Source organism: Capra hircus, unplaced genomic scaffold (assembly GCF_001704415.2).
Source record: "Capra hircus breed San Clemente unplaced genomic scaffold, ASM170441v1, whole genome shotgun sequence".
NCBI classification, from domain to species: domain Eukaryota; kingdom Metazoa; phylum Chordata; class Mammalia; order Artiodactyla; family Bovidae; genus Capra; species Capra hircus.
Window position 1 is genome coordinate 364,574 of NW_017189585.1, and position 26,382 is coordinate 390,955.

General features: G+C 35.2%; 1 protein-coding gene across 4 annotated transcripts in view; it reads right to left on the minus strand.

Moving 5' to 3' along the window:
- The window catches only part of LOC108634550 (probable ubiquitin carboxyl-terminal hydrolase FAF-X), a 142,706-nt gene that overhangs the window by 42,307 nt on the left and 74,017 nt on the right, over positions 1-26,382 (minus strand). For all 4 annotated transcript variants that reach the window (XM_018044516.1, XM_018044515.1, XM_018044518.1 and 1 more), the window contains exons 16-26: positions 22,557-22,899; positions 21,277-21,372; positions 20,632-20,843; positions 19,224-19,464; positions 18,756-18,905; positions 17,860-17,980; positions 8,423-8,553; positions 7,970-8,248; positions 4,482-4,607; positions 3,135-3,260; positions 1,698-1,867 (exon numbers count right to left, since the gene is read on the minus strand). In XM_018044516.1, the coding sequence (XP_017900005.1) occupies positions 1,698-1,867; positions 3,135-3,260; positions 4,482-4,607; positions 7,970-8,248; positions 8,423-8,553; positions 17,860-17,980; positions 18,756-18,905; positions 19,224-19,464; positions 20,632-20,843; positions 21,277-21,372; positions 22,557-22,899 (1,995 nt within the window). The remainder of the gene's footprint in view (positions 1-1,697; positions 1,868-3,134; positions 3,261-4,481; positions 4,608-7,969; positions 8,249-8,422; positions 8,554-17,859; positions 17,981-18,755; positions 18,906-19,223; positions 19,465-20,631; positions 20,844-21,276; positions 21,373-22,556; positions 22,900-26,382) is intronic.

Below are 26,382 nucleotides of genomic sequence, written 5' to 3' on the forward strand. Positions count from 1 at the left end.
GTAGAAAAATACCATATTTCTGTAACTGCTAGCTGCTAAAGCTCTGAAATGTTTATTTCCTACAGGTGGACAGGTGCTTTACCACTGAGCCACCAAGGAAGAGGACTGCCCACTAATACTATTTAACAATTTAAGTGCAAAACTTCTGCGAAAACCGACCATAATCCTGAAGAAACCACTCTCTGGTTTGTGTCTGGAGAACTACTGTGTTAGGAGAAGCAATGCCAAAAGTCCAGTTCTCCTCTTCCTCTCTTCATTACTCTAGAAAGTTGTATGATGTTTCATTCACTGACAAGTATAAACAAGTAATGGAGGAGGAAGAGAAAGAAAAATAACAAATGGTTCAAATTAAGTGTATCTGAAGTCAGGTTACTGGCCTGACTTCAATTCGCATAAACTTGCCTTAATATAAGCTGAGGCAATTTCTGAACCTTTAAAAGTCCCTTTGATTTACAAAAAACAGAAACAGGAGTTAAAAAACTTCCAAATAGTACTTAAAATGTTGTACATGTACAGATTTCTTCACAATTTTCTGCACAGATGACTAAATACTTTTAACAAATTTTCAAAGGTGTTTCACAATGCATTGCTCAAGATCACTAAAAAATAGGCACAGAAGAGGACATGCAAAAATTGAAAACTCTGTACATTCCTGGTAAGCCTACACTGTAACTCCTGGTGGAGCCTAAAGAAGCTAAAGAATTACTACATGACCTAAGAGATCCACTCCGAATTACAAACTCAAAAGAACTGAAAATGGGAACTCAAACCAGTTTCTACTTCACAACAACAGTCACAGCAGCACTATTCACAACAGCCAAAAATAGAAACAACTGAAGTGTTCACCAAAAGGTGAATGCAAAAACAAAAATACAATACATATAAAGAATGAAATATTATTCAGCATTAAAAATAAAGAAAATTCCTTAACATGCTACATGTTTGAACCTTGAGATTATACTAAGTCAAACAAGTGAAAACCCAAAAGGATCAGTAATATGTAATTCCATTTATATGAAGTGCTGACAATAGGGCAATACAAAGACACAGAATGCAAATTAGAGATAAACAGGGGTAAAGGGATTTGGGAATGGGAGTTAAGTACTGTTTAAAAAATATGTTTGGGATACTGAAAAATTCAGGAATTGCCCAACACTGTAAATACTCTTAATGCTATTATTATTCACATAGAAGTTGTTAAAATCTCTAATTTTTAGTTATAAATAACTATATGTTTGTATTCAGTAGCTCAATAGTGTCCACTTCTTTGCAAGCCCATGGGTTGTAGCCTGCCAGGCTCTTCTGTCCATGAGATTTCCCAGGTAAGAACACTGAAATAGGTAGCCATTTTCTCCTCCACGGGATCTTCCCAACCCAGGGATCAAACCTGCATCTCCTTTATCTCCTACACTACCCACAGAATCTTCACCACTGAGCTACCAGAGATGTAACTATATGTTAATACTTGACTGCAACTGAAAAACTATGAAAGAAAAAATCAACACAGGCATTTTCCAGACATGAAAACATATTCAGCTTACATAAAATACATAAAAAAAGTTTCCAAAATATCAAAATGCTACAAACACAAGAAAAATGCTTCCTTATTTGACTTCTGAGATTTTGATCAAAATAACTCATGTCTGCTTAAAGAATAAGGTCAGCCTTCTTTCAAATCAACAAAAACAATCACTTACTTGCTGGGACAATGCAATAATAAGTCAATGATAAATGTCTGCCAAGCTTTTTCTTTATTAAGTGCATCCAGGGCTGTTGGAACTAGAGCAAAACATAAAGTCATCACTTCCAATGCTTCACAGCAAACCTGTTCATCTTCCACATCTGGCTTATGGCTTGGACTGCTGGTCTGTAAAATGATGAGGAGTAAACTACTGGTGACACACTGAAGAAAACTTTCAAATTCTTCTAGTTAGCATTTAAAACTATACCCATTAAAGACCATTTGTCTTTAGTCTCTTTACCTGTAGCTTTTGAGACTCTTTAGAATATATCCCAAAATGGATTAAAGGAACATGTTTAATAAAAGCTAAGTACTGCTTCCTTGTCCTTCTGGATATGAGTGGTGTATTTCTGCACTTATCATGATGTCTTTCTAAACAGTAACTCTGGCACTGTACTTGAAATGTTGATTAGATTTATTTTATAGCTTTATCTACAATGCCATTTTATTAAACAAGCAATTAGCTTACACAAATGTTGAGGAAGACTATAGAAAACTTTCCTAATGTAAAATATATTTGCCTGTTGCTGCTAAGTCACTTTAGTCATGTCCAACTCTGTGTGACCCCATAGATGGCACCCCACCAGACTCCTCTGTCCCTGGGATTCTCCAGGCAAGAATATTGGAGTGGGTTGCCATTTCCTCCTCCAATGCATGAAAGTAAAAAGTGAAGTCGCTCAGTAGTGCCCGACTTGGCAACCCCATGGACTACAGCCTATCAGGCTCCTCCATCTATGGGATTTTCCAGGCAAGAGTACTGGAGTGGGTGCCACTACCTTCTCCATATTTGCCTGTAGTTAATAATTTTATATGTTTCCACTTATCAAAAAATAAAATCAATATAATATATGCCTAAAATGGACCAGTCATTTAAATATCCAAAAAGAGGAGCCTTACAATTCTAATATCCACTCTCTCCTCTGAACTATATATAAGTGACTAATTCAGACAAGTAAATAGAAAATCTAGGAGCAAAACAGCCTCATTTGTGCAAATAATTTGTTTTATCAAATGAGGAAGAGGGATAATACTGAAACAGTAAAAACTGTTGCTACACCTGAATCCTATAAAATAATCAAGTAAAATATCTGAATGTTATGATTGCACAAAGTCATAGAAAGCACAATAATTATACGAAATTGGAAAAAGCAAATTCTTTACAGCTTAACTATATTCAACTCAATGAGACGTTAGGAAACCTTACAGTGAGATCCATAAGTAGTTTATTCTCAAAGTAAAAATTTTCATATTCTCATCCTAACTACAGAATTTTATTTTAAACCATTAGATACACAAGTGACTTTGTGTTCAAAGAGGGCAGACAAGATGAAAATTTAGTCATGTGCAAAATTAACATTCACATAAAGGAATACATTTCCGTAATGACTCTTACCATCTCGTAAGTTTTAGTAATTTCTTCATTTGGGCTAAATACTAGCTCTAATGTTCCACATCCTGATGCCCAGGTGATTTTCTGTATAGCTCTAATTACACAAATATCAGGCATGTATCTTGAAGCCTGAAAGAAAACAAATAATTGGTAGTGCTGACACCAGCAGAGTGAAATAATCAGAAAATAAAAATTTGCCTTCAGAAAACAAAAATTTCTTTATTGTGAAAGTAGGATAAAAAGCTCTATATAAAGTAACTATGCCTCCTTCTTCTGATAGTCTAGTCTATGTTTTCTTTAAGGTCCAAAGTAGATAAAGTCTGGCAGATGCAAATTTTATTACATATAAGATGAATAATCATTCACAAGGATTGTTTAATATCCTGTGATAAACCATAATGGAAAAAAACGTGAAAAAGGATACACACACACACACACACATGCATAACTGAATCATTTTGCTGTATGGCAAAAATTAACACAACACTGTAGATCAACTATACTTCAATGACGTTTAAGAACTTAAAAAATGAATAAATAAAAACAAAGTTTTGGTCTCATTTTTCTATATCCTCAAATGAAGTCTGAGTATGCATGCTGATGAAGCAAAAATATGCTTCTCAGCTATAGCAACAAACAGGCTTCAGGTTAAGATCTAATCTAGCTGAAACATTGTTCACAAGACTTTTACAAATACAGAAACCAAATTACCCAGCCATTCCAATCCTGTAAGTTTACCCAGAAATGAGAAAACATATGCCCAAGAAGCACTTGTGACATTCATTTCAATAGTAAAGAAAACTAGGAATAACACAAACTGCAGAACACATAGAATGACAATACAATGTGGTTTTACTCAAAATGAATTCACTACTGACACCTAATTTCACAATCATGCTGATTAAAATAAGCCAGACACAAGAGTATATTATATGATTCATGTAAACTTTTAAAACATGACAATTTTACAGTGACAAAAAGCAACAATGTATGTCTAGGTTCATAAGAAAGAACTGTTGGGACTAACGAAAATACTCTGTTTCTTGACAGCATAATTAAACATTATGTCAAAACTTAGTATATGTTTTATTTTGATCTAGTTTATTCAATACAAATTATAGCTCAAAAACCCTATTCAAGGGCTTTTTAAGAGTACTTTCTAAAGTATTAATATTAATACGTATCAAATTTTACTGAATTCTAGCTAATGTAAGAGAATCTAACGTGAAAAATCTCGGAGTATTCAACCTCAAACTGTGGTAATATTTTTGAGTTAAGTAGAAACTGTGTCAAGAACAATAAAAAAGTAAGCCATCCAAGATCCCAGAACTTTCAAAGTTTGATACTAACCTCTTCAGATATTTGTTGAGCAAGACGTATTGATACATTTCTAAGAATACACTCAGATGATGGGTTAGGAATGCTCTGAAGAGCATTTTGTAGCACCACTGCTTGATCATGAGTAACTTGGTTAATCTGAAAAAAAAAGAAAATAAACCTTTTTACTTGGAGTAAAAGCTTGTATATAACTAAACTTCAAAAATTTGTACACACAAAAATTCATCCGTACACTCCTTATCCATCATCTCTATCACCCTTTCACTTATCTACAGTAGAATGTAAAGTCTTCAGTACAAAAAGTATTTCAGATTGTCAACCAGTAGACTTCTCTAGTTGGCTGCCTTTTAAAGTCACAACTTTCCTCTGCAAATTCCAATTTCATATGAATGCAATAATGTTTCTACAACTGCATTCTCTTTCACTTGCATAACATACTGACAGGGTTCTGAACAAATCTACTTGCCTCCAGTTAAATCCTTTGCTAGCCCTCCGACTCAGCAAATGACCATACTTGCCATGCATGATATGACTAAGAAAAGTGGGGGTACCAGATAAACAGACTTTTGATTTTTTACCACCTAAACTCTAAATTCATTTCTCTCACTTCCTTTCCTTTCAGTCTTTAAAATGTTTTTTTTTTTTTATGTTTTGTTCAAAAGCATTTTCTCTCTCCATGTTTTAAACTTCATCACCCAAGAAACATGAGTAAGTCCCCACAACTTAATCTTCCCTGTTTTCCGTATCAACCTTCTACACTTAAGTTTTGGTAAGCAAATCTTTCCAGAAATAGATATTTAAGAAATCCAAGAGTTTGTGGAGGTGTTACCATAATGTCTAGGTAGACAGTGAAAATTTACAGCTCTTTAAGGCTTCCAGCTCTTCCCTATTAATTGCAAATCAAAGAAGTTTAACCTTCTGTTTAACTTACTGTTATTTATATTATTATTATAATTATCATGTACATATTATTTAAAGATCTACTTGCTAGGTGCTACTAAATGAGATTTCAAATAAAAATCGCATGGAGCAGAGTTTTAGTACAACTTCAGATTCCACTGCATCTTCAATCAGTTAAACTCTTGGGTCATTTTGAATATTAGAGCCAAGCTACTTTATCTGCTTAGACTGTTTCACTTTAAAATAAGACAGAAATATCATGATGGGGAACATGGGTACACCCGTGGCAGATTCATGCCAATGTATGGCAAAACCAATACAGTATTGTAAAGTAAATAAAACAAATAAATAAATAAATAATTTTTTAAAAAGAGAAATAAAACAGACTGAACAAATATACTGATTAAATAAGATGAAGTATAATGACTAACATTAAGAGACAATGTATTTAGATGATTACAAATTTCAAATGAACTAGCCTGAACTCCTACATGAATCATGTAAACTTCTGTTAACTTTCATCATACTGTACCTTAAGCTATATAAGACATATAACAAAGGCATAATTGTTTACTTAATGAATAAAACCCTGTTTTCAAACTGTTAATTCAATCTTACTAATTATTAGGGTTTATTTTTAAGTCAAAGTCTTATGACACTTTTACACTGAAACTGTTCTTGTTAATTAAGATCATCACTGATATGCTGATTTCTAGTTCAACTCATTAAATTGAGATGTGGATTAAGCAAGTTTAACTATTTCCTTTCACTTATCATATTGACAGAACTAAATATTCTCTTTAAAAAAACAAAGTCTCAAATTGTTCACTGAAGAATTAAGGTAAACAAAAAATTTTTAAAGTATAAATGTGAAAAAAACACTATGAAGTTTTACTTAAGAGTATAAATTCTTAAATCCATGAAGAAATACATGGAATTAGTTTTATCAGTTATAGTAGTCATCAAATTGTAACCCACTTCTATATTATTTGTGGTCCTATAATAAACATTTTTTAAATACTAATTTTTCACTTAGCTCCTTAATTGAATGTGGGAAACTTGAAATGCACCTTCCCAAGTGGCACTAGTGGTAAAGAACCTGCCTACCAATGCAGGAGACATAAGAGACATGGGCTGGATCCCCTGGGTCAGGAAGATCTCCTGGGTCAGAAAGATCCACTGAAGGGCATGGCAACCCACTCCAGTATTTCTGCCTGGAGAATGCCATGGACAGAGGAGCCTGGTGGGCTACAGTGCATGGGGCCACAAAACATCGGACGTGAAAGTGACTTAGCAGCACACATGTACCTTTGGATCTTCATAACATTTTCTAAATAGTAAGTCTTAGGGAAAAAGACAAGACATGTCTTTTATCTACTTCAGTAAGGCCCCAAAGTAGGATCATGACCAAAACCTATGAGTTTTTATGTAAATATACACAAAAGCAACAGTATAAAGCAATCTAACTTACAGTGAAAACATGGCACTGTAACTTTTTTTTAATTTACTTACACAAATTTTCACCTTTTAAATGAAACTTTCAAAATTATATAAAAACAGAAAGAATATAAAAAATTTTCAAGTGCCAACTATGCAGCTTCAGTAATTATAAATAAAAAGCCAATACTGCTGCCCACATCACCCCAGAATTATCTGAGAAAATTCTAGACATTCTATTTCAAAAGAAATGACTCAGCATATGATGCCTATTTTTTAAAAACCTCATGTTTATTTTAATTACTTATTATTTTTTTAGTTGCCCTGTGCAGTTTGAAAAACTTCAATTCCCTAACGTGGGGCTGAACCTGAGCCCTGAAATGAAAGGGCTGAGTCCTTACCACTGGACAATAAGGTAATTCCTAATAACTCCTCTTTTAAACAAACCCAAAATACTAATATCTCACCTAAATAATAAACAACTTCAACATCAAAAATCTAGAGATTATTTAAATTTCCCTGGTTAAGAACTAAGTCATTTCTAGAGAAAAAAATCTATCTCTAAGCCACTTTTTCTTGAGCAATTTAATCAAGTCATCACTTGTAATGTGAATAAACTCAAGAGAAAGGTTGGCAGTTTCAACCTCTGCACCAAATCTCATGTCTTGATTGGCTTTAAGGATGGTACCAGCATTAAGAGTCTTTGGCAGTCATTGTGGTTAAGCTGGTTGGTGGGAAGAGAGCTGGGCAATTTGCAAAGTAAATCTTTTCTTTTATAACCACTTGTCTGTATATGCCTTTCAGGTACAAGGTAACAATAGATCAGTGTGAAGTTTTTAAGAGACAAAGGAAAAGTCAAAACAATACTTAACAGTAATGAAATATCCTCTTTGGTGTAATCGGTACATGTCATTCACATTTTGGGACTTCCCTGGCAGTCCAGTGGTCAGGGTATATGCCTCCAATGCAGGAGGCACAGGTTTGGTCACTGGTCTAGGAACTAAGATCCCAAACGTTGTACCTCATAGCCAAAATAAAATTTACATTTCAGTATAAATAAAACAATAGATTGAACTGAACTTGCATTCTGTACTTAAGACTCACTGAAGGGTCTAATTTTAAAAATTAAATCCTAAACACAAAACATTTCAAAAAATTATTACCGGTGTTATAGGATCTGCACCATCTACAACTGGCTGACAAGCTTCTGCTACAGCTCTAATATGGCCATAGCCTACTGCAGTTAACAAGAGTTTGGCTATTTTAAGACCACTGAAGTATGCACCCCTTCGTGTTTCCATATCTGTATTTGGCAGGAAGTTATTTTTTGTTAGCATACTCAGCACAAGGGATAAGCCACCACTTTTCAAGAAGTGAACCTGAAAGTCACAAGAATCATCTGCCAGAGGCGTATCAGCAGGCATTAACAGGGCATAAATGACCTGAAAAAAAGAAGGGGTGGGGAGGGACAGAAACTGCATTAAATATGTTTTAAATAATTCGTAATTTCTATTTCCCTTATTATTGTTAAGAAATTCATAACCATTTCAAAAAATTACAAATGATGGTGTCACTACATGATGAAAAATTCTAATTTTGAAAAGTATAAAACCAACCTCTGTTAGATACAGGACTCGGGAAGCAGAAGGACCAAAGAAAAGTGAATCAAGAGATGGTCCAAGGTTATTTTCTCCAAGTTTTGCCTGGTCCAGACAAACAGCTCTTAGTTTTTCTACTGTTGTACTATCTGTAAAAAAAACAGATATACACTAAAGTAAAATATAATTATGCTGTTAATATTTCATATCCAATATACTGGAGTATTAAACTAAAACATCTATAAATTCAACAAACTTGAACTGTAAGTTCAAATGTTACAAGACATAATCAGATCTGGACTGGTTAATGATCAACCAGGGCTCTTTGTCACCTCAATACATGATGTGAACAGCTGCTATTGAGAGACCTCAAATGAACATCTCCTCCTTCATCCACTGGAAACAGAAAAAAAAAAAACAAAAAACCACAACACTGAAAAGGAATTAGCTCTGCTTGAAATATAAACAATGCAAGCTCCACTCACCAAGGTCTAAATTACTTGTCTCAGTACATTACACAAAAACTTTTAGCTTCAAGGGAAGGTGTACATTGAAAAGAAAATGGCAAAAGAAACAATTATTTTCTAATGTAAGCTGCAGTAAGAAAAGCTGTTCATTTTCTTTTGTCATATATAGAGGTATGAAGCTTAAAAACAATATACACAATGAAAGATACACTAAAAAGACAGTGCCCACACTAAAAAGACGGTGCCCTCTTTGAAAAAAGCTTAGCAGCAAATCTGTATGACCTTAGATTAGGACAAGTGACAAGAGGAAAAAAACAGATAAACTGGACTACACGAAAGGACACTATTTAGACAGTGAAAAGAATACAGACTTTAAATTATATGATTTAATAAAGACTTTTATCAGAATATATCAAAACACTTATGAAACAATAATAAAAAGACAAATAATCCAAATAAAAATAAGCAAAGGTTGTGAACAGACATTTCCCCAAAGATAGGCCAACTGTTTGTAAGTAAATTATTAGGCATCAAATCAGAATCAGAATCAGAATCACATAAAGACACCACCTTCACATGTTGGTGAAAATGTGGACAAATTGGAACCCTCATACCTTATTCTGGGAATAGAAGATGTATCACATATTTTACCACAAGAAAACCAAAACAAAACTAAGCAAATGATTTTGAATAAGTGATTGGGGAGGAGGCATATAATGAGTTGATATTAACAATGCTGCTCAGTAGTTCAGGGAAAGGCCATGTCAAGTTTGCAGTGATTAAAAAAACTACTTATTAGGTTGTTTGCATTATAAATAAAAATGTTAATAATACAATCAGAATAAAATCTATAAAACAATCACAGAATAATATTTAGGAAGAAAAGTCTTTAAAAGCTTGTGGAAAGACTAAAACAGCTTGCGAAAATGGATGATGTTTAAAACCTAGGTCATTCATTCACTGCATTGCTCGTCAGCAAATAGTCTGTGGAAAAAACACGAATGTACCAATTAAGCAGTAGTGTCAATGATGAACTTCATTTACTTTCATGGGCCTAACAATCTTTATAAACTTTTACTGGAAACATAATATGGGTATTCTAATTTGCCCTACCATATAGCAGTTCAGTGTTTCAGCAAAATAGTACTGTTTTTACTGTTTTATTAGTAAAGTGATTTTGTTAAAGCTCAGGGTAAAAAATAAAAATTTTTTGAACAAACAAATATTCTCAAATAGTATAAACAAAACCACAGACTGGTTTAGAAATTTAGTTTATGCTACAGACCTGACGTTTCTTAATGAATTTAACCTACAGTTACAAAACAGTGCTAAAAATATTGCAGTAAAGTCATTAAGATACCAACTATGTGTTCACCTTCCACACCTGTAGGTTTTAGCATTCAAGTGTTTCAAGAAATGTGATTCAACAACACAAAAACAGAAAACAAAATTAAAAACAACCTAAGACTTCACTGTTAAGACTCAAAGCTTCTATAGTTGATACCTAGTCAAGGAGCTAATAAGATCCAACGTGGACGCTGCATGGCTAAAAATGCAAGCAAAATAAAAACCCGCTGCTGCTGCTGCTGCTGCTAAGTCACTTCAGTCGTGTCTTGACTCTGTGCGACCCCACAGACCGCAGCCCATGAGGCTCCCCCGTCCCTGGGATTCTCCATGGTTCCAAAAAGCAAAATGTGAATTGACCAAGCAATGAGCACTACACTAAAACCAAACAAATTAAGTGCTGTGTAAACATACTCTTCCATAGTCTACCACTACTTCAAAGACTCTCAGTCTCTATTGTCTGAACACTGCCTCAAATCTCACCTCACATCTTTGTTTGCTGTTTGTGTTGGGCATAGTTTGTTTCTGTGAAAAAATGGCTCTCAAGTAATTAACTTATCAAGAAAACTGTCAAAGGCAAAGAAGCACAAAGTGCTGCCAACAAGAAAATCAAAAATTTAGCCCTTTTGATCTAAGGGCTATAAAGTTGTTACAAACAAACTAAGCATTCACACAATAAAGCAGAAAGAAGCTGAAATCTCTGTTAGCACTCCACCTACAGTGGCTAATCTGGTCTATTTCATGGTTATCTTCTTGCAACCACTGGCAAAACATTAAGCATGTGGTTAGATATGTTAGACCTGACCAAAGGAAAACTATACACAAAAAAGAATTTAGCACTCCAGAAGAACTAAGCAGGTTCTGAGGAACAAGAGGAAAGAGTTCAAGGCTAGTAAGGAACATCAGGTAATCTATGCAAGGCACTAAAGCCTCAGGAACTTAAACATCATGTGATAACAGGCATGGTTGATGCTGACAAGAGCATCATCATTTGCAGAAGGGGTTAAGGAATTCATGGAAGAAAATGGCTACATTTAGAGCAAGTTTCTTTGTGATGAAACAACTTTGTTTCAAAAAAAACATGTTCAACTGAACTTCTATTCCTCAGAATACCAAGCTAAAGTTCAAGGCCTGGAAAGATCACATTACTTGTTTGTGTGTGGCTATGCAGCAGGTCACATGATCAAGCCAAGCTTCCTTTGCTTGAGGAAACAATACCCAGCACTCAAACACAAATTCAAGAATGTCTACGGCTAGCAATCCCACTGCTGGGCATACACACCAAGGAAACCAGAAATGAAAGAGACACATGTACCCCAATGTTCATCGCAGCACTGTTTACAATAGCTAGGACATGGAAGCAGCCTAGATGTCCATCACCAGAAGAATGGATAAGACATATGTGTATATGTGGTACATATACACAATGAAATATTACTCATTTATTAAAAAGAACACATTTGAATCAGTTCTAACAAGGTGGATGAAGCTGGAGCCTATTATACAGAATCAAGTCAGAAAGAAAAACACCAACAGAGATGGTTAACAATGATTCTATATGCGAGACAGCAAAAGAGACACAGATATAAAGAAAAGACTTTTGGACGCTGTGGGAGAAGGCAAGGGTGGGATGACCTGCAAGAATAGCATTGAAACATGTATATTACCATATGTGAAATAGATCACCAGTCCAGGTTTGATGCATGTGACAGGGTGTTCAGGGCTAATGCACTGGGACAACCCTGAGGGATGGGATGGGGAGGGAGGCCAGAGAGGGGTTCAGGATGGGGAGCACATATACACCCTTGACTGATTCATGTCAATGTACGGCAAAAACCATCACAATATTATAAAGCAATTCACTTCCAATTAAAGTTAAAAAAAAAAAGAGGGCCTGGGGCTTAGCTATCTTGTCCTCAAAATGACTTCACAAGTGCTTCATACTGAGGTGAAGAAATATATCATAAGGAGGAGCCATCCTTCATGGTCCTCCTAACAGACAATGTTTACAACCACCCCTAATCTAATCTCTCTGCATCATGTGAAAATGGTGTTCCTGACTCCTAACTCTGTGTCACTGCTGCAACCAACAGATTGAGCAATTCATCAAATATATCAAGGTGATTTATACTACATCTTCAGGAGATTCATGCCACCCTTCAGGCTAAATTTCCCTGCAACATCATGAATGTAAAAAGCTTCAAATGCAGATGCAACTGTGCTTACTAAGTTGCAGACTATTGACGCTTTACAGACCAAGACAATCAGTGGACCTCAGAAATCATTACAGGATGAAGAAAGTCAATTATTTCAGGGGCTTCCTCACTCGTAATGCAGAAGTCAAGAACTTCTTGCAACAACAAAGTCCTACTATATACCAGAAGGGCCTTTATTCAACATCCCATGATAAATAATAACGGAAAATAATAATAATAATAATAAAGAATACCTTGAATGTTCCAATGTATCAATAAGCTGGGAGGTTCTTCTAGGATGACACAGGATAACTCTGGGGAACAGATTAAAGAGCACAGACAAATTTCTACCAATAAGCCAGGTTCAACTGCTCAGTCCTGTCTAACTCCTTGCAACCCCATGGACTACAGCACACCAGGAAGGATTCTCTGTCCATCACCAGCTCTTGGAGCTTACTCAAACTCACATCCATCAAGTCAGTGATGGTCATTCAAACATCTCATACAGCCTTCAGTCTCTGCCAGCATCAGGGGCTTTTCCAATCAGGTTCCAAAGTATTGGAGTTTCAGCTTCAGTCCTTCCAATATATATTCAGGATTGATTTCCTTTAAGATTGACTGGACTGATCTTGCAGTCCAAGGGATTCTCAACAGTCTTCTCCACCAGCTCAAAAGTATCAAAATCTTCAGCACTCAGCTCTCTTTAAAGTCTAACTCTCACATCCATACATGACTACCAGAAAAACCGTAGCTTTGACTAGATGAACTTTGTTGGCAAAGTAATATCCCTGCTTTTTAACATGCTATCTAGGCTGGGCATAACTTTTCTTTCAAGGAGCAAGCATCTTTTAATTTCATGGCTGCAGCCACCATCTGCAGTGATTTTGGAGCCCCCCGAAATAAAAGTCTGTCACTTGTTTCCATTGTTTCTCCATCTACTTGCCATGAAGTGACTGGACTGGATGCCAGTATCTTCACTGTATGAATGCTGAGTTTTAAGTCAATTTTTTCACTCTCCTCTTTCACTTTCAAGAGTCTCTTCGCTTTCTGCCTTAAGGATGTATCTGAAGCTATTGATATTTCTCCCAGCAATCTTGATTCTAGCTTGTGCTTCATCCAGTCCAGCATTTCTCATGATGTACTCTGCATATAAGTTAAACAAGCACTGTGACAATACACAGCCTTAACATATTCCTTTCCCAATTTGGAACCAGTCTATTGTTCCATGTCTGGTTCTAGCTGTCGCTTTTTGACCTGCATACAGATTTCTCAGAAGGCAGGTAAGGTGGTCTGGTATTTCCATGTCTACAGATTGTTGTGATCACAGTCAAAGGCTTTGGCATAATCAATAAAGAAGTAGATGTTTTTCTAGAACTCTCTTTTTTGAAGATCCAAAAGATGTTGGCAATTTATCTCTGGTTTCTCAGTGTCTTCTGAACCTAGCTTGAACCTCTGGAAGTTCTTGGTTCACATACTATTGAAGCCTGGCTTGGAGAATTTTGAGCATTACTTTGCTAGTGTGTGAGATGAATGCAACTGTGCAATAGTTTGAACATTCCTTGGCATTGCCTTTCTTTGGAACTGGAATGAAAACTAACCTTTTCCAGTCCTGTGGCCACTGCTGAGTTTTCTAAATTTGCTAGCATATTCTGTGTAGCACCTTAACAGTGTCATCTTTTAGTATTTCAAAAGGCACAAATGGAATTCCACCACCTCCACTAGCTTTGTGCATGGTGATGCTTCCTAAAGCTCACCTGACTTTGCATTCCATGATCCGGTTCTAGTTCTCGTGGCTATCTGAGTCATGAAAATCTTTTTTCTATAGTTCTGTATATTCTTGCCACCTCTTTTTAATATCTTCTGCTTCTATTAGGTCCATATCATTACTCTCCTTTATTGTGCTCATCTCTGCATGAAATATCCCTTGGTATCTCTAATTTTCTAATTGGAGATCTCTCGTTTCTATCAAAAAGGAACTCAAAAATCTGCTAACGTCTTCTACAGATGATAATGATAATGAGGCATAAGATTTAGCAGAAACAGAAATATCAACCTGGACACTTGAAAACTGCAGCAGGTTTTCAGGAGGCAACAACAGTTTATCCTACCTTGCTTTGTTTTACTCACTGCACAGTTCAAAGTCTTAAGCACTGGAAAACAAGGGAAATCTCAGGCACCAACTGTTTAAAAAAATACAGTCCTCAAATATAATCCTTCCCTAGAGGTTAAGGAAGCCTCTGTGTCACCCAAAGTATAACAATATGACTTACAACTACTGATAATTTGTTTGATGACCCAAATAAAGATGAAAAGAAAGAGCTTCTTATGTCAATGTTTGTAACTAAAGCATCTATAGTTATGAAGCCTCAACCTTTTACTCTTAAAGATTCTTGGTCTTTAACTATCGCTGATCCTGACAATAGTGTATCTGATCGTCTTCAAAATCTCAGAGTCTAGAATCTCAACCCAGTCCTTCCACTATATGATCCTTTAGTATGTATCAGTGATTGGAGTTACCCTGGTGTTGAACCCCTTAACTACAGTGTCATACACCTTACTGCCCACAACATCAGGTCTGCAGGCATGTACTGTCATGAACACTGTCATCATTATCATTACAAGAGATTTTAAAAAGAAAAAAATTTTGAGAATGTTAACACAGCATATGTTTGTATCATAATGGTGGGTATAAGTTTGTAATTTTCTTATACTTAAATTTTCTATACTTTTGCTTTAAATACTGTTTTATTCAACTAGTTTTCTTTTAGCTCACTAATAGCAATTTATAAGTTTAAGAAAGTTTATTGCTAAGGTCTAAAAGGGGCTCACTGTGTATTATTTTTAAATGGCCCATTGTGGTAACCTGACAAAAAATGGATGAAGTTACAGTGGCCACAGTGCCCTAGTGGGCACCTTGTTTTTTCCCTTAAACAATAGCCTGTTTTTCTCTGCTGGTGCCAGTTTATCAAGACTACATGACCAACCATGAGACACTTTCAACGGGTGAAGGATAAACTACTTTCAGGGCACAGTTTCCCACTGACAGGGTATAAGATGGAGAAGGAAATAGAAACCCAATCCAGTATTCTTCCAGGAAAATCTAATGGCAGGCTAAAGTTCATGGGGTCACAAAGGGTCAGACACTACTGAAGCAATGGAAAACACACACACACAAAGTCACAAAGAGTCGGACACAACTGAAGCGATGGAAAACACACACACACACACAGAGTATAAGAAGAGTTACCTGTAAAGGGACACACACACACACACACACACACACACACACAGTATAAGAAGAGTTGGCTGTAAAGGGACACACACACACACACTCAGTTGGCTGTAAAGGGACACGGACACACACACACACACACAGAGTATAAGAAGGGTTGGCTGTAAAGGGTGACACACACACACAGAGAATATAAGAGTTGGCTGTAAGAAGGGTTGGCTGTAAAGGGTCACATACACACAAACACACACACAGAGTATAAGAAGGGTTGGCTGTACAGGGTGACACTGACACATACACACACACATGGTATAAGAAGAGTTGGCTGTAGGGTAAGCACTGGTTTCTCACTAAAGCCAGTCAGTTTCTCTCTTTCTGTAATAAATCTTTCTTTGCCTGAATGACCAGCTCACTCCTTTTTTCTCTGCGCTCGCCTTACAGTTAGTTATGTTACTGCCTCTGTTTACTATGCAGTTAGACCTACTATCTGTAACGAACAATCACAAACTTTTCTTGTCATTATTCACTAAACAAAACAAGATAACAACGATTTACAGCTTGTTAGGTATTATAAGTAAGGTAGAGATGATTTAAATTACAACTCAAATTACAGTTCCTGCTGCATTTCAAATCTTGAAATAAGTGCAAAGGAAGCTCCATTATTTCAAATTGCAACAACAATGCAATTGAAAAGCTTCCAATCTAGCCTAAAATTTGAATGACTAAACTGCAGTGCAATGACATAATAAAAATTGAATATTAAGATAAAAATTAAGGAAATATAAATGTCTTTTATATATGCCCATGGAATAATGACCAGTAGTACCTGTTTGTGTGAAAACCATGCTAAAGATAAAACCACATGTATTTTAGAGGCAAGCAAATGAACATTTGCAACTGATCGGATAAAATGGAACACAGACTTTGAACTTCAACAAAATATTATAATGCCCTAAAATGTTCTATGACTCTCATTAGTAGACCCATATCATAACTGCACTATATGATTTTTAGCTTGAACTGTGCTAAGAAAAACTTGTGATAATTTGTTTTCCTTTGGTCCACAAAACCTAACATATTTGTTATCCACTCTTTAACTTTCAAAAGAAAACTGTAATTAGTCAAAACATGAAAATGGATTCAGTAAATCCCACAGGACCTTCTGATGCAGAAAACATTTTCAAAACCATAAATAAAACAATGCCAAAAATATTAAAAATTTCCAGCTCTCTCATGTGTGAAGTAAGTAGCTAAATCATCTGAATGACCAAGTCCACTAAGCAGTCACCACCAATGAAAATAAAACAACTGTTCCTGGCTATTAATTTTCTGCTTTACATTTTTAATTTTCTATTAGACAACAGACTGTCCTTATTTGAAATAAATCACAATATCATTTCAGAGAATAACACAATATCAAACTATAAAAAAATCTGAATATAAATATATAAAATATCAGAATGTTTAAAAATTCATATAAAGACAAGCCATCAGATCTCAACTAAAAGGCAAAAGAAATAAAAACTTCACAGAAAAAAAACTGACATAATACTGCCTCAGTATTCCCGATGGTCAATACTGCATGAAATTAACTATGGAACAAAGTTTCAACTTTTAATTCTATGCTCAAACTATTACAAGTAAAATGAACAAAAACACTATAATATATGAGAGTTCAGTTGAAGTGAGAAAAATAATTTTTTTATGTTAAAAAATTTGCTTCCCATATACCTTTTGTTCATTTGTTTCAGAAGGTTATGCTTCAGCAAAATGAGAACTAAGTGTGAAGACAAAGGTGTATACCAGAGGGTCTATTATACAGAAGTTGTATAAAGAAGTCTGAGAACAATGATATCCAGAGAGAAATAGACTAGAGCAAAAGAAAAACTAAGAAACAAGACATCTAACCATGTTGAAAATTGTTTCAAAAAATTACTGAAGGGAATGTGGAAAATTTAGTAACTCTAATAATAAACAGAAGAGAAAATCAAGCAAGTAATAGGGAGTGAGTTGAAAAAAATATTTTTTAACTATATGCCCTTAAATATTTTTAAATGGTTCACAGAAAATTCCTCATCAGCAATGGTATGATTGATACATGATCAACACTATGGACTATACCACAAGATACACATTAAAAAGAACAGTATTGTTTATTAATTACTTGTCAGCATTAGCAACAGGGTATGGAGAGAAGTGGGGAGACATTTTTCTTACCCATTGGCATAAGTTTCATAAGTATTCTGGCTCCATCTCTAAGAGGTGGTATATTCAGATTGCTACCTAAGTCAGCAACTTGCCAAAGGAAAGAGATGTACCTGGGATGTTGTGACATTATCTGGAATACAGAATATGAAAAGTATATACCTATAAATTAGGTCAAAAATGTTGTTATTCAAAATTAACCTAACATTAACTTTTCCTAAATAAATTTTCTACTTAGGGTAAATATCACCTTTTGCAAATGCCATCTTTACTATCTGAAACTGCTGGCCTTCCTTATCTTCTCAATTTTACAAATCCACTGATTCTTCATAATGAAAAAGCAATCATTTTTTTAAATAAGTCTTCAAAGCTTCTTTGAATTCTATACAGTTCTCAAAGCTATTTATAGGAAAGACACTTCACCATTCAGGGGTAACTACTACAGACTAAATTCCTAATCTAAATGTTGCAAGGAGTCAAATTCCTCTTACACAGAAGTGGTGCTATCCTAGGAATAATTCTTTTGAAAGAGGGGCAGACAAAGAGTGAGAAAGGGCTATTCCTTCAGATGTAATATTACTAAGAATCTGAAAATAATAGCAGAATATATGTTTCTGTAAAAATTATTCAAAGGAAAGGCTAATATTTTCTAGAATATATGTTCAGTATTATACAACTGTAATCAATTAATTCTTTCCAAATATAATTCTACATCCATGAGGAAATTTTATTTTAAAATCCAATGCCAAAAAATTCTACATGAAGTAAATATTTAACTGTATATTTACTAGACATTTGCCCAATCTAAAAAACATGTTAAGAAAAACATGTTAAGAAAGCAGCCATTCTATACATTTCTCTGCATTATCAAAGAAGAATATAATGCTTTGCATACAATATCTACTCACCACCCCAGGCAAACAACTTTCCACTTCTTGTTTAGGGCCATCACTGTAACGATTACTATGGTTCCCAGGAGATCCAGTTGAGGAATCAGAAGAACTGTCAGGGCTGGAAGGCATATTGCAACTTACTTGTGTAAGTTTGGCCGTAATTATCTGAAAAATGACCGTATATATAAGTACAAAAGAAAACAGAAAATACTTGCACAAAATATAAACTATATACCATGAAGCTAAAAAATATTTCCTGCTTCAACTTTAGACAAACAATTAAAAAGTTAAAATAAATACTTAGTAGTTACCTACTCTACAACACTACTGTCAAGACATCCATCTTACATGAGGTTATAACCCAAACACCTAACAGAGAAGACTACACACAACAATTTGATGCTAAATAAATATTTACAAACAAGTGAAAAACAGCCTCCATGTTTAATTTTGGGAGAGTATTTGAAAATTATATGTACTTACTGATTTGTCTTTTATGTTTAGCTGTCCAATTAGCTTTCTGTCATCTTCAGAATCTATTAATTCACCACCCAAAAAGAGTTCAATTTTTGTATGGGCTACATTTGCCTTAATACGATTGAGAATACATCGTCGTACTGAACCAACAGTATCATTTGTATGAGACCATATATCCAAATCATCAACCTGTCTGCCATGGTTTGGAAACCGAACTATGAGAGAGAGATGTTTACCACGGAATGCTCTGCGGGAAACAAAACACAGTAATATTTAAATGGTCAAGACAAAAATTTGAGAATTTAACATTTCCTTACTAAGAGGAAGGTAGACTGATTTTGCTTTTAGAATACAGAAAACAACAATTTTATGTTTCTTTAATTATTAACACTATAACTAATCTTGAAAGCACAATGTGACTATCCTTCATTGCTATTAACCTTTGTCTCTACCGCTGCAGAAAAAGATATCTACTTAAACTATAATACAGACACAAATCACATATCAGTTTATTTTAAGCTATAAAAGCTCACTTCACCAGGAATATTTTTAAGTGTGGAAGAGATACGCTTCAGCTTGAGAGTGTAAACAAAAACATTAAAATGGAGGTTTCCACTAAAAAAAAATTTTAATTGTTAAAAATTCACCCCAAAATATTTTTTAGTATATTCTCTTCCCACAGGTAAGATAAAAAATAAAAATCACATTAAAGTAGCTATTTTACATTTTTTATTTGAAAAATGTTCACAGTTGTAAAAAATCTAATGATACTTATCCCACAAACTTCCCCAAAACTAGAAATGCCATTTAAAACATTAGTAAATACTTTAGTATGTTTATTTAATTTACAACATATAATTTATATCCTGTAATTTGTAATATATTATTCATAATTATACTGAAATGATTTAGTGAATTATTTTATGAGTTTCTAAATTTAGGAAAGTTTGGTAAAGATGATTTTAAAATATTCTTTATCACATTTAAAGCAGCTTTAAACATTTTTCTTTTTGGTCTGGCTGTGCACAATATAGAATCTTAGTTTACCAACAAGGGCGTGAAACAGAGCTCTGCGCACTGAAAGTAGAGGTTTAACCATTGGATTGCCAGTGATGCCTCTAAAAAACTATATTATTAACACTATAAATAAATAATATCAAAATAAAAACATCAGCTGTCAAAACCAAGGCCACACTTAACAGATGATAATAGCCTGGAAAACAGCACCTCTCCAAAATATAACTTACAATTTTCTACTTAAAAAAAAAGTGTCTATAAGATCCAAATAATGTTTTTAAAAGGCAGGACACTGACCAACAGAAATAAAATTTTTGTTTATAGTCTTTTTAATCTATGTGTCATAACTTTCCCAATTAGCTAGCTAATGAATACAAATAAAAGATCATTTACAAACCTTGACATAGGTAGAATTGTTCTTTCCTCATGATAATCACTATCACATTCATTTATGTATTCCCTTAAAACAGTCAATACTCGAACCATTCTAACAGCTTCCTGTCTTGCACAGTTAATGCTGTCTTTGTCACCATCCAAAACATACAATGTATCATATGAAGCTTTCAAACGATCAAAGCAAGACTGAATGAAGTCTTCATGGATAACCACCTGCAAATAATGAGCCAAATAAAGATGTTAAACTGCTTCAAAATTTAAAACCAAATGACATTAATCCAATTAAAGACAATAAAATTTCAGCCTTTAGGTAATTCCTAATCACATCGTGTATTAATTAGCAATAAAACACAAAAGGAAGTTGATAATAAACAAGTATAAACCAACTATAAGATAATAAACAAGTATAAACCAACTATAAAAAAATGTGGATTAAATATCAAAGCAAGTATTTTGATTCTCTCAGCAAACAATAATAAATCATCATAGTCAAAATAATCCTAGCCACCTAAAGATAATTATCAAGAGTTGGCATTTTGTAAGGGACAAATGTGCATTAAGTACTTACATTTAAAAGACTCTACTTAACACAAAGTTACTTTTCAATTTAACTGTAATGGAAGTTTTTATGCATCTCAATCCTCACCTGATTGACCTGTAATCTGGGGCCAAGATTTGTATATATTTCTTTAAGAAGATCTATAGCTCTGCTGGCAATATCATCATTACTCTGAATTACGACCTAGATCCAAAAATTGAAGCAATTAGTAACATTCAAGATATATTTTCATTTGGTACTTAAATTCAAATGCTATAATTCTGTAACAGTGCATAATCTAAGACTAAATTGTTTTTGATATGCAAGCCAAATCAAATTAAGTGACAAAATTAAGTAGAATATTAATAATATAAACAAATTTTCTCAAGTAATTTGCTCTAAAATGAAAAGTGTATACTTTAATCAGTATTGTATAATTCTGCAATTTGGCAGCCAGGCTATGAGATTTTCAAGGAGCAATCCAACGAAGCTAAAAATTTTCCACAACAAATCATATATCACAGGAAAGAATTCTGTCAACTCAAGAAACTTTTGAACATCTTTGTCACTTATCCAACTGTATTAGAGATTTTCACAACATGTTTAATTTTTGGTTATTTGGGTGTTTCAGGGCTGACCCTTTGAGAGGTTCAGGAAGGCAAAAGGAAAGGAATAAAGGGAGACTAACCCTCTAAGAAAACCACTAATATTAATGAAAGACCAAACATCTTATTTTGCCCAGGGATGCGAAACGAAACAAAAAAACCCCACATACAAAACACAATATAAGCTGAAGTATAATAGCTTAGATTTTGAGATGGTAATTAAGATTTAATTATCAAGATGGAAAAACCTTAAGCACAACATAGCATTTTCTCCTAAGTATTTAACTATATCACAAATCAAACAATATCATAAAGGTACTAATGACTTCTTCCAACTAACAGTTCTCTTTTCTGTCCTTTATTTGTTTTGGCATTGAATGTACAATAAGCCCCAAGATATTACTATTAAGAAAGGTAGCCAATGACCTTTTCAAAGGGAATGTGAAAGATGTACAGGTAGGCAATGGTTACTCTACTTGCACACATCTCAAATAATTCCAAACACAAAGATGCATTGGTGGTGACAGCGGATAGGGGGAGTGAGAGGGAAGGGGGAGGGAATATGAACTCAAAAATATTGGCAAATAAAAATGACAGAACAAGAACTTAAGGGTGAACAACTCCCACCCAGCACCTCCCTACTACCCCTCAATTCCTAGCACAAACACCAAAGAAGATAAATATACATAAATTAAAAGCAAAATTATGATTCCTTAATTACATTTTATAGGAGCCACCTCATGTACAATGTTTGTAAACAGGGTTTCCTACTCCTTTACTTACTCTCCAAAGGTATTCTAATCCTATTAGTTCCAAATCATCCATCATATAGGCTCTTCTTTTTGTTACTAGTTTCCCTTCTCGACAATTAACAGCTTTGAAGAATCGTTCAAAACATTTCATTCCATTTTCAGTTAACAGGAAAGGATCAAGTTGAAGTACATTACTTTCAAAGAATTCCTTATTAATATCAGGATCTAAGTCTGGTTCATCCCCCATTAACTTGGAATACCACTTAAAACAGGCTTCACGATCACAAACATAAACTGCATTCTCTGCTAAGCATTTCCATATTTGTTTTGCCTGAGGCGCACAAAGCCACAGCTGGCCATCCTTTAATAAAAACCTTGGAAAAAATATAAGAAATCAGTAATTAGTTTATAAAATTTTACCCTCAAATACAGTTTACTGCAATGTATTTTAAATAATCCATTTAGAATAAACACATTTTAATTACAGCTTTAAAAGGCATCTTTTCAAAAACACTTATTTTTTAACCACATCTCTGGCAGTTATTATTTAAGAAACATCTATTGGCCAACTACAAAGCTCCAGGAACTACGCTATATGATTTCATCTAAGTATAGAAGCTTATTCCTTGTTATCAAGAAGCTCAGACTTTGAAGCCACATCCTAATTTAGCTTATATGGTGGTTTCAGTGCAAAAGGAGGTATTACACATAAGGACTTTATGCCAACTGCTGTTGCTAAGCCTCTTCAGTCATGTCCAACTCCGTGCAACCCCACAGACGGCAGCCCACCAAGCTCCCTGTCTCTGGGATTCTCCAGGCAAGAACACTGGAGTGGGCTGCCATTTCCTTCTACAATGCATGAAAGTGAAAAGTGAAAGTGAAGTGACTCAGTTATGTCCAACTCTATGCAACGCCATAGACAGCAGCCCACCAAGCGCCTTGTCTCTGGGATTCTCCAGGCAAGAACACTGGAGTGGGCTGCCATTTCCTTCTACAATGTATGAAAGTGAAAAGTGAAAGTGAAGTGACTCAGTTATGTCCGACTCTTAGTGACCCCTAAATGTTATAAAAAAGAAAACTCAGAGCTTTTTAATTTCTTAAAATATTATACTCAATACCTGCACACAATAAACAAAACTACCTACATAATTCAACCTTACTTCTAGGTCAGTAATCATTAACATGTTTGTGACAATTCAAGATGTCCTCTGATGCTTTTCGGTTTTGTGACTGTTAGTTTCCATTAAATGACAATGAAATTGGTAATTCTCAGACAGCGTCTCTTGTCATTTGAGACTCTTAGTTTCTTTTATTTTTTTTTTTTTCTTAGTTTCTTTTAGAACTTCTCTACTTACTATGTCTTACTTCTCTAAATGGCAGTGAAAAGAAACAGAATCTGAATTTAATCTGAATAGTTTACATGTCATTCTTAATTAACAAATGATGGCTATAATGGCTTCATATTACACAACATGGTGATTCGTTTTAATGTTGGGGTGTTTCTTCTTTTGTGTCTTAATCAGGTCTTCAAAATATCAGTAATTCTAGGTTTCCATAAATTTTTAATGCTACCTAATCCCTCTTAAAACACCTTTCTATTCCAGTAAACCTAAGGGATACAGTACACAAACATCAATAATTTTAGCCCAATACAGGAGACAATCTCGATGAAGCGGCAATTTTTTTCCTTGGATGTTGCCAGGGGGTGGGGGTGACAGTGGATTGAGAATCACTTTAAATAAATATTATCAGATCTGATGACTACAATTTTTCCTAAGATGGGATATGTAATCACTCGCATCTGGGGAGATGAGCTCAATCCAACAGATTATATAATATTCTTAAAGGTAGAGTGAAAGGAAGTATTTGCAGCCACATTGGGAGGCAAGAAATATAGAGTCATCAGTGATTTTTGGTCTCCAAATATGAAGGTCAGCAGAACTTCCATAGGATTGAGGGAAAAGAAACTCTTGGAAGACACAAACAAAACTTTGTGCTCCAGGGTAAAGGAGCAGTGACCCCAACATGAGACTGAGCCAGACTCGCCTGTGGCATTAGGGAATCTCCTTCAGAAGCATAGCTCAACAGTGGTTTACTGCAGGGTCAGGGGCACTAGCAGGCAAGAGTCCTCAGAGATGCAGCATGTAGGCCTAAGTCCTTGGAGAGGAGGCCTCCTTTACAACTACCATAGCTGCAAACTCTAGGACTGGACTGTCTCAGGCTAAACTCCAGCACAGCCCCACCCATAAGCAGAACACTGGATTACCTTTTACTGAGCTACTCAGTCCCTCATTACTGAGCTACAACCAGTCCCTCCCATCAGGAAGCTTATACAAGCTTTTTATCTTATGTATCAGAAGATAGACAAAAGAAGAAAGAATGAAAATCTCCATTTCCAGAACGAAAACCGAAATAACAGAAAGCTAACCAAATGAATCACACAGATCAAAGTCCTGTGTGAAAGAAAATGAGTGTTGCTCAGTCATGCCTGACTCTTTACAACTCCATGGACTATATAGTCCATGGAATTCTCCAGGCCAGAATACTGGAGTGAGTAGCCTTTGCCTGATCCAGGAGATCTTCCCAACCCAGGAGGTCTCCCACATTACCAGCTGAGCCACCATGGAAGCCCTCCCACATTGCAAGCGGTCTCTCTACCAGCTGTTCAGTTCAGTTCAGTTCAGTCACAGTTATGTCTGACTCTTTGCAATCCCATGGACTGCAGGCAGCCAGGCCCCCCTGTCTATCACCAACTCCCAGAGTTTATTCAAACTCATATCCATAGAGTTGGTGATGCCATCCAACTGTGTCATCCTCTGTCGTCCCCTTCTGGTTACATCTTCAATCCTCCCCAGCATCAGGGTCTTTTCAAATGAGTCAGCTCTTTGCATCCGGTGGCCAAAGCACTGGAGTTTCAGAACATCAGTCCTTCCAATGAACACCCAGGATCGACCTCCTTTAGCATGGACTTGTTGGATCTCCTTGCAGTCCAACGGACTCTCAAGAGTCTTCTCCAACACCACAGTTCAAAAGCACCAATTCTTCAGCACTCAGCTTTTTTCACAGTTCAACTCTCACATCCACAAATGACCACTGGAAAAACCATAGCCTTGACAAGATGGACCTCTGTTGACAAAGTAATATCTCTGCTTTTTAATATGCTATCTAGGTTGGCCATAACTTTCCTTCCAAGGAGTAAGCATCTTTTAATTCAATGGGTGCAAAAACCATCTGCAGTGATTTTGGAGCCCCCAAATATAAAGTCTGACACTGTTTCTCCATCTATTTGCCATGAAATGATGGGACCAGATGCCCATTGTTTTCTGAATGTTGAGCTTTAGGCCAACTGTTTCACTCTCCACTTTCACTTTCATCAAGAGGCTTTGTAGTTCTTCTTTACTTTCTGCCATAAAGGTGGTGTTACCTGCATATCTGAGGTTATTGATATTTCTTCCAGCAATCTTGATTCCAGCTTGTGCTTCGTCCAGCCCAGCGTTTTTCATGATATACTCTATATATAAGTTAAATAAGCAGGGTGACATATACAGCCTTGATGCACTCCTTTTCCTATTTGGAACCAGTCTGTTGTTCCATGTCCAGTTCTAACTGTTGCTTCCTGACCTGCATACAGATTTCTCAAGAGGCAGGTCAGGAAGTCTGGTATGCCCATCTATTTCAGAATTTTACAGTTTATTGTGATCCAAACAGTCAAAGGACTGTGGCATAGTCAATACAGCAGAAACAGATGTTTTTCTGGAACGCTCTCTCTTTTTTGATGACTCAGCAGATGTTGGCAATTTGATCTCTGGTTCCTCTGCCTTTTCTAAACCCAGCTTGAACATTTTAAAATTCATAGT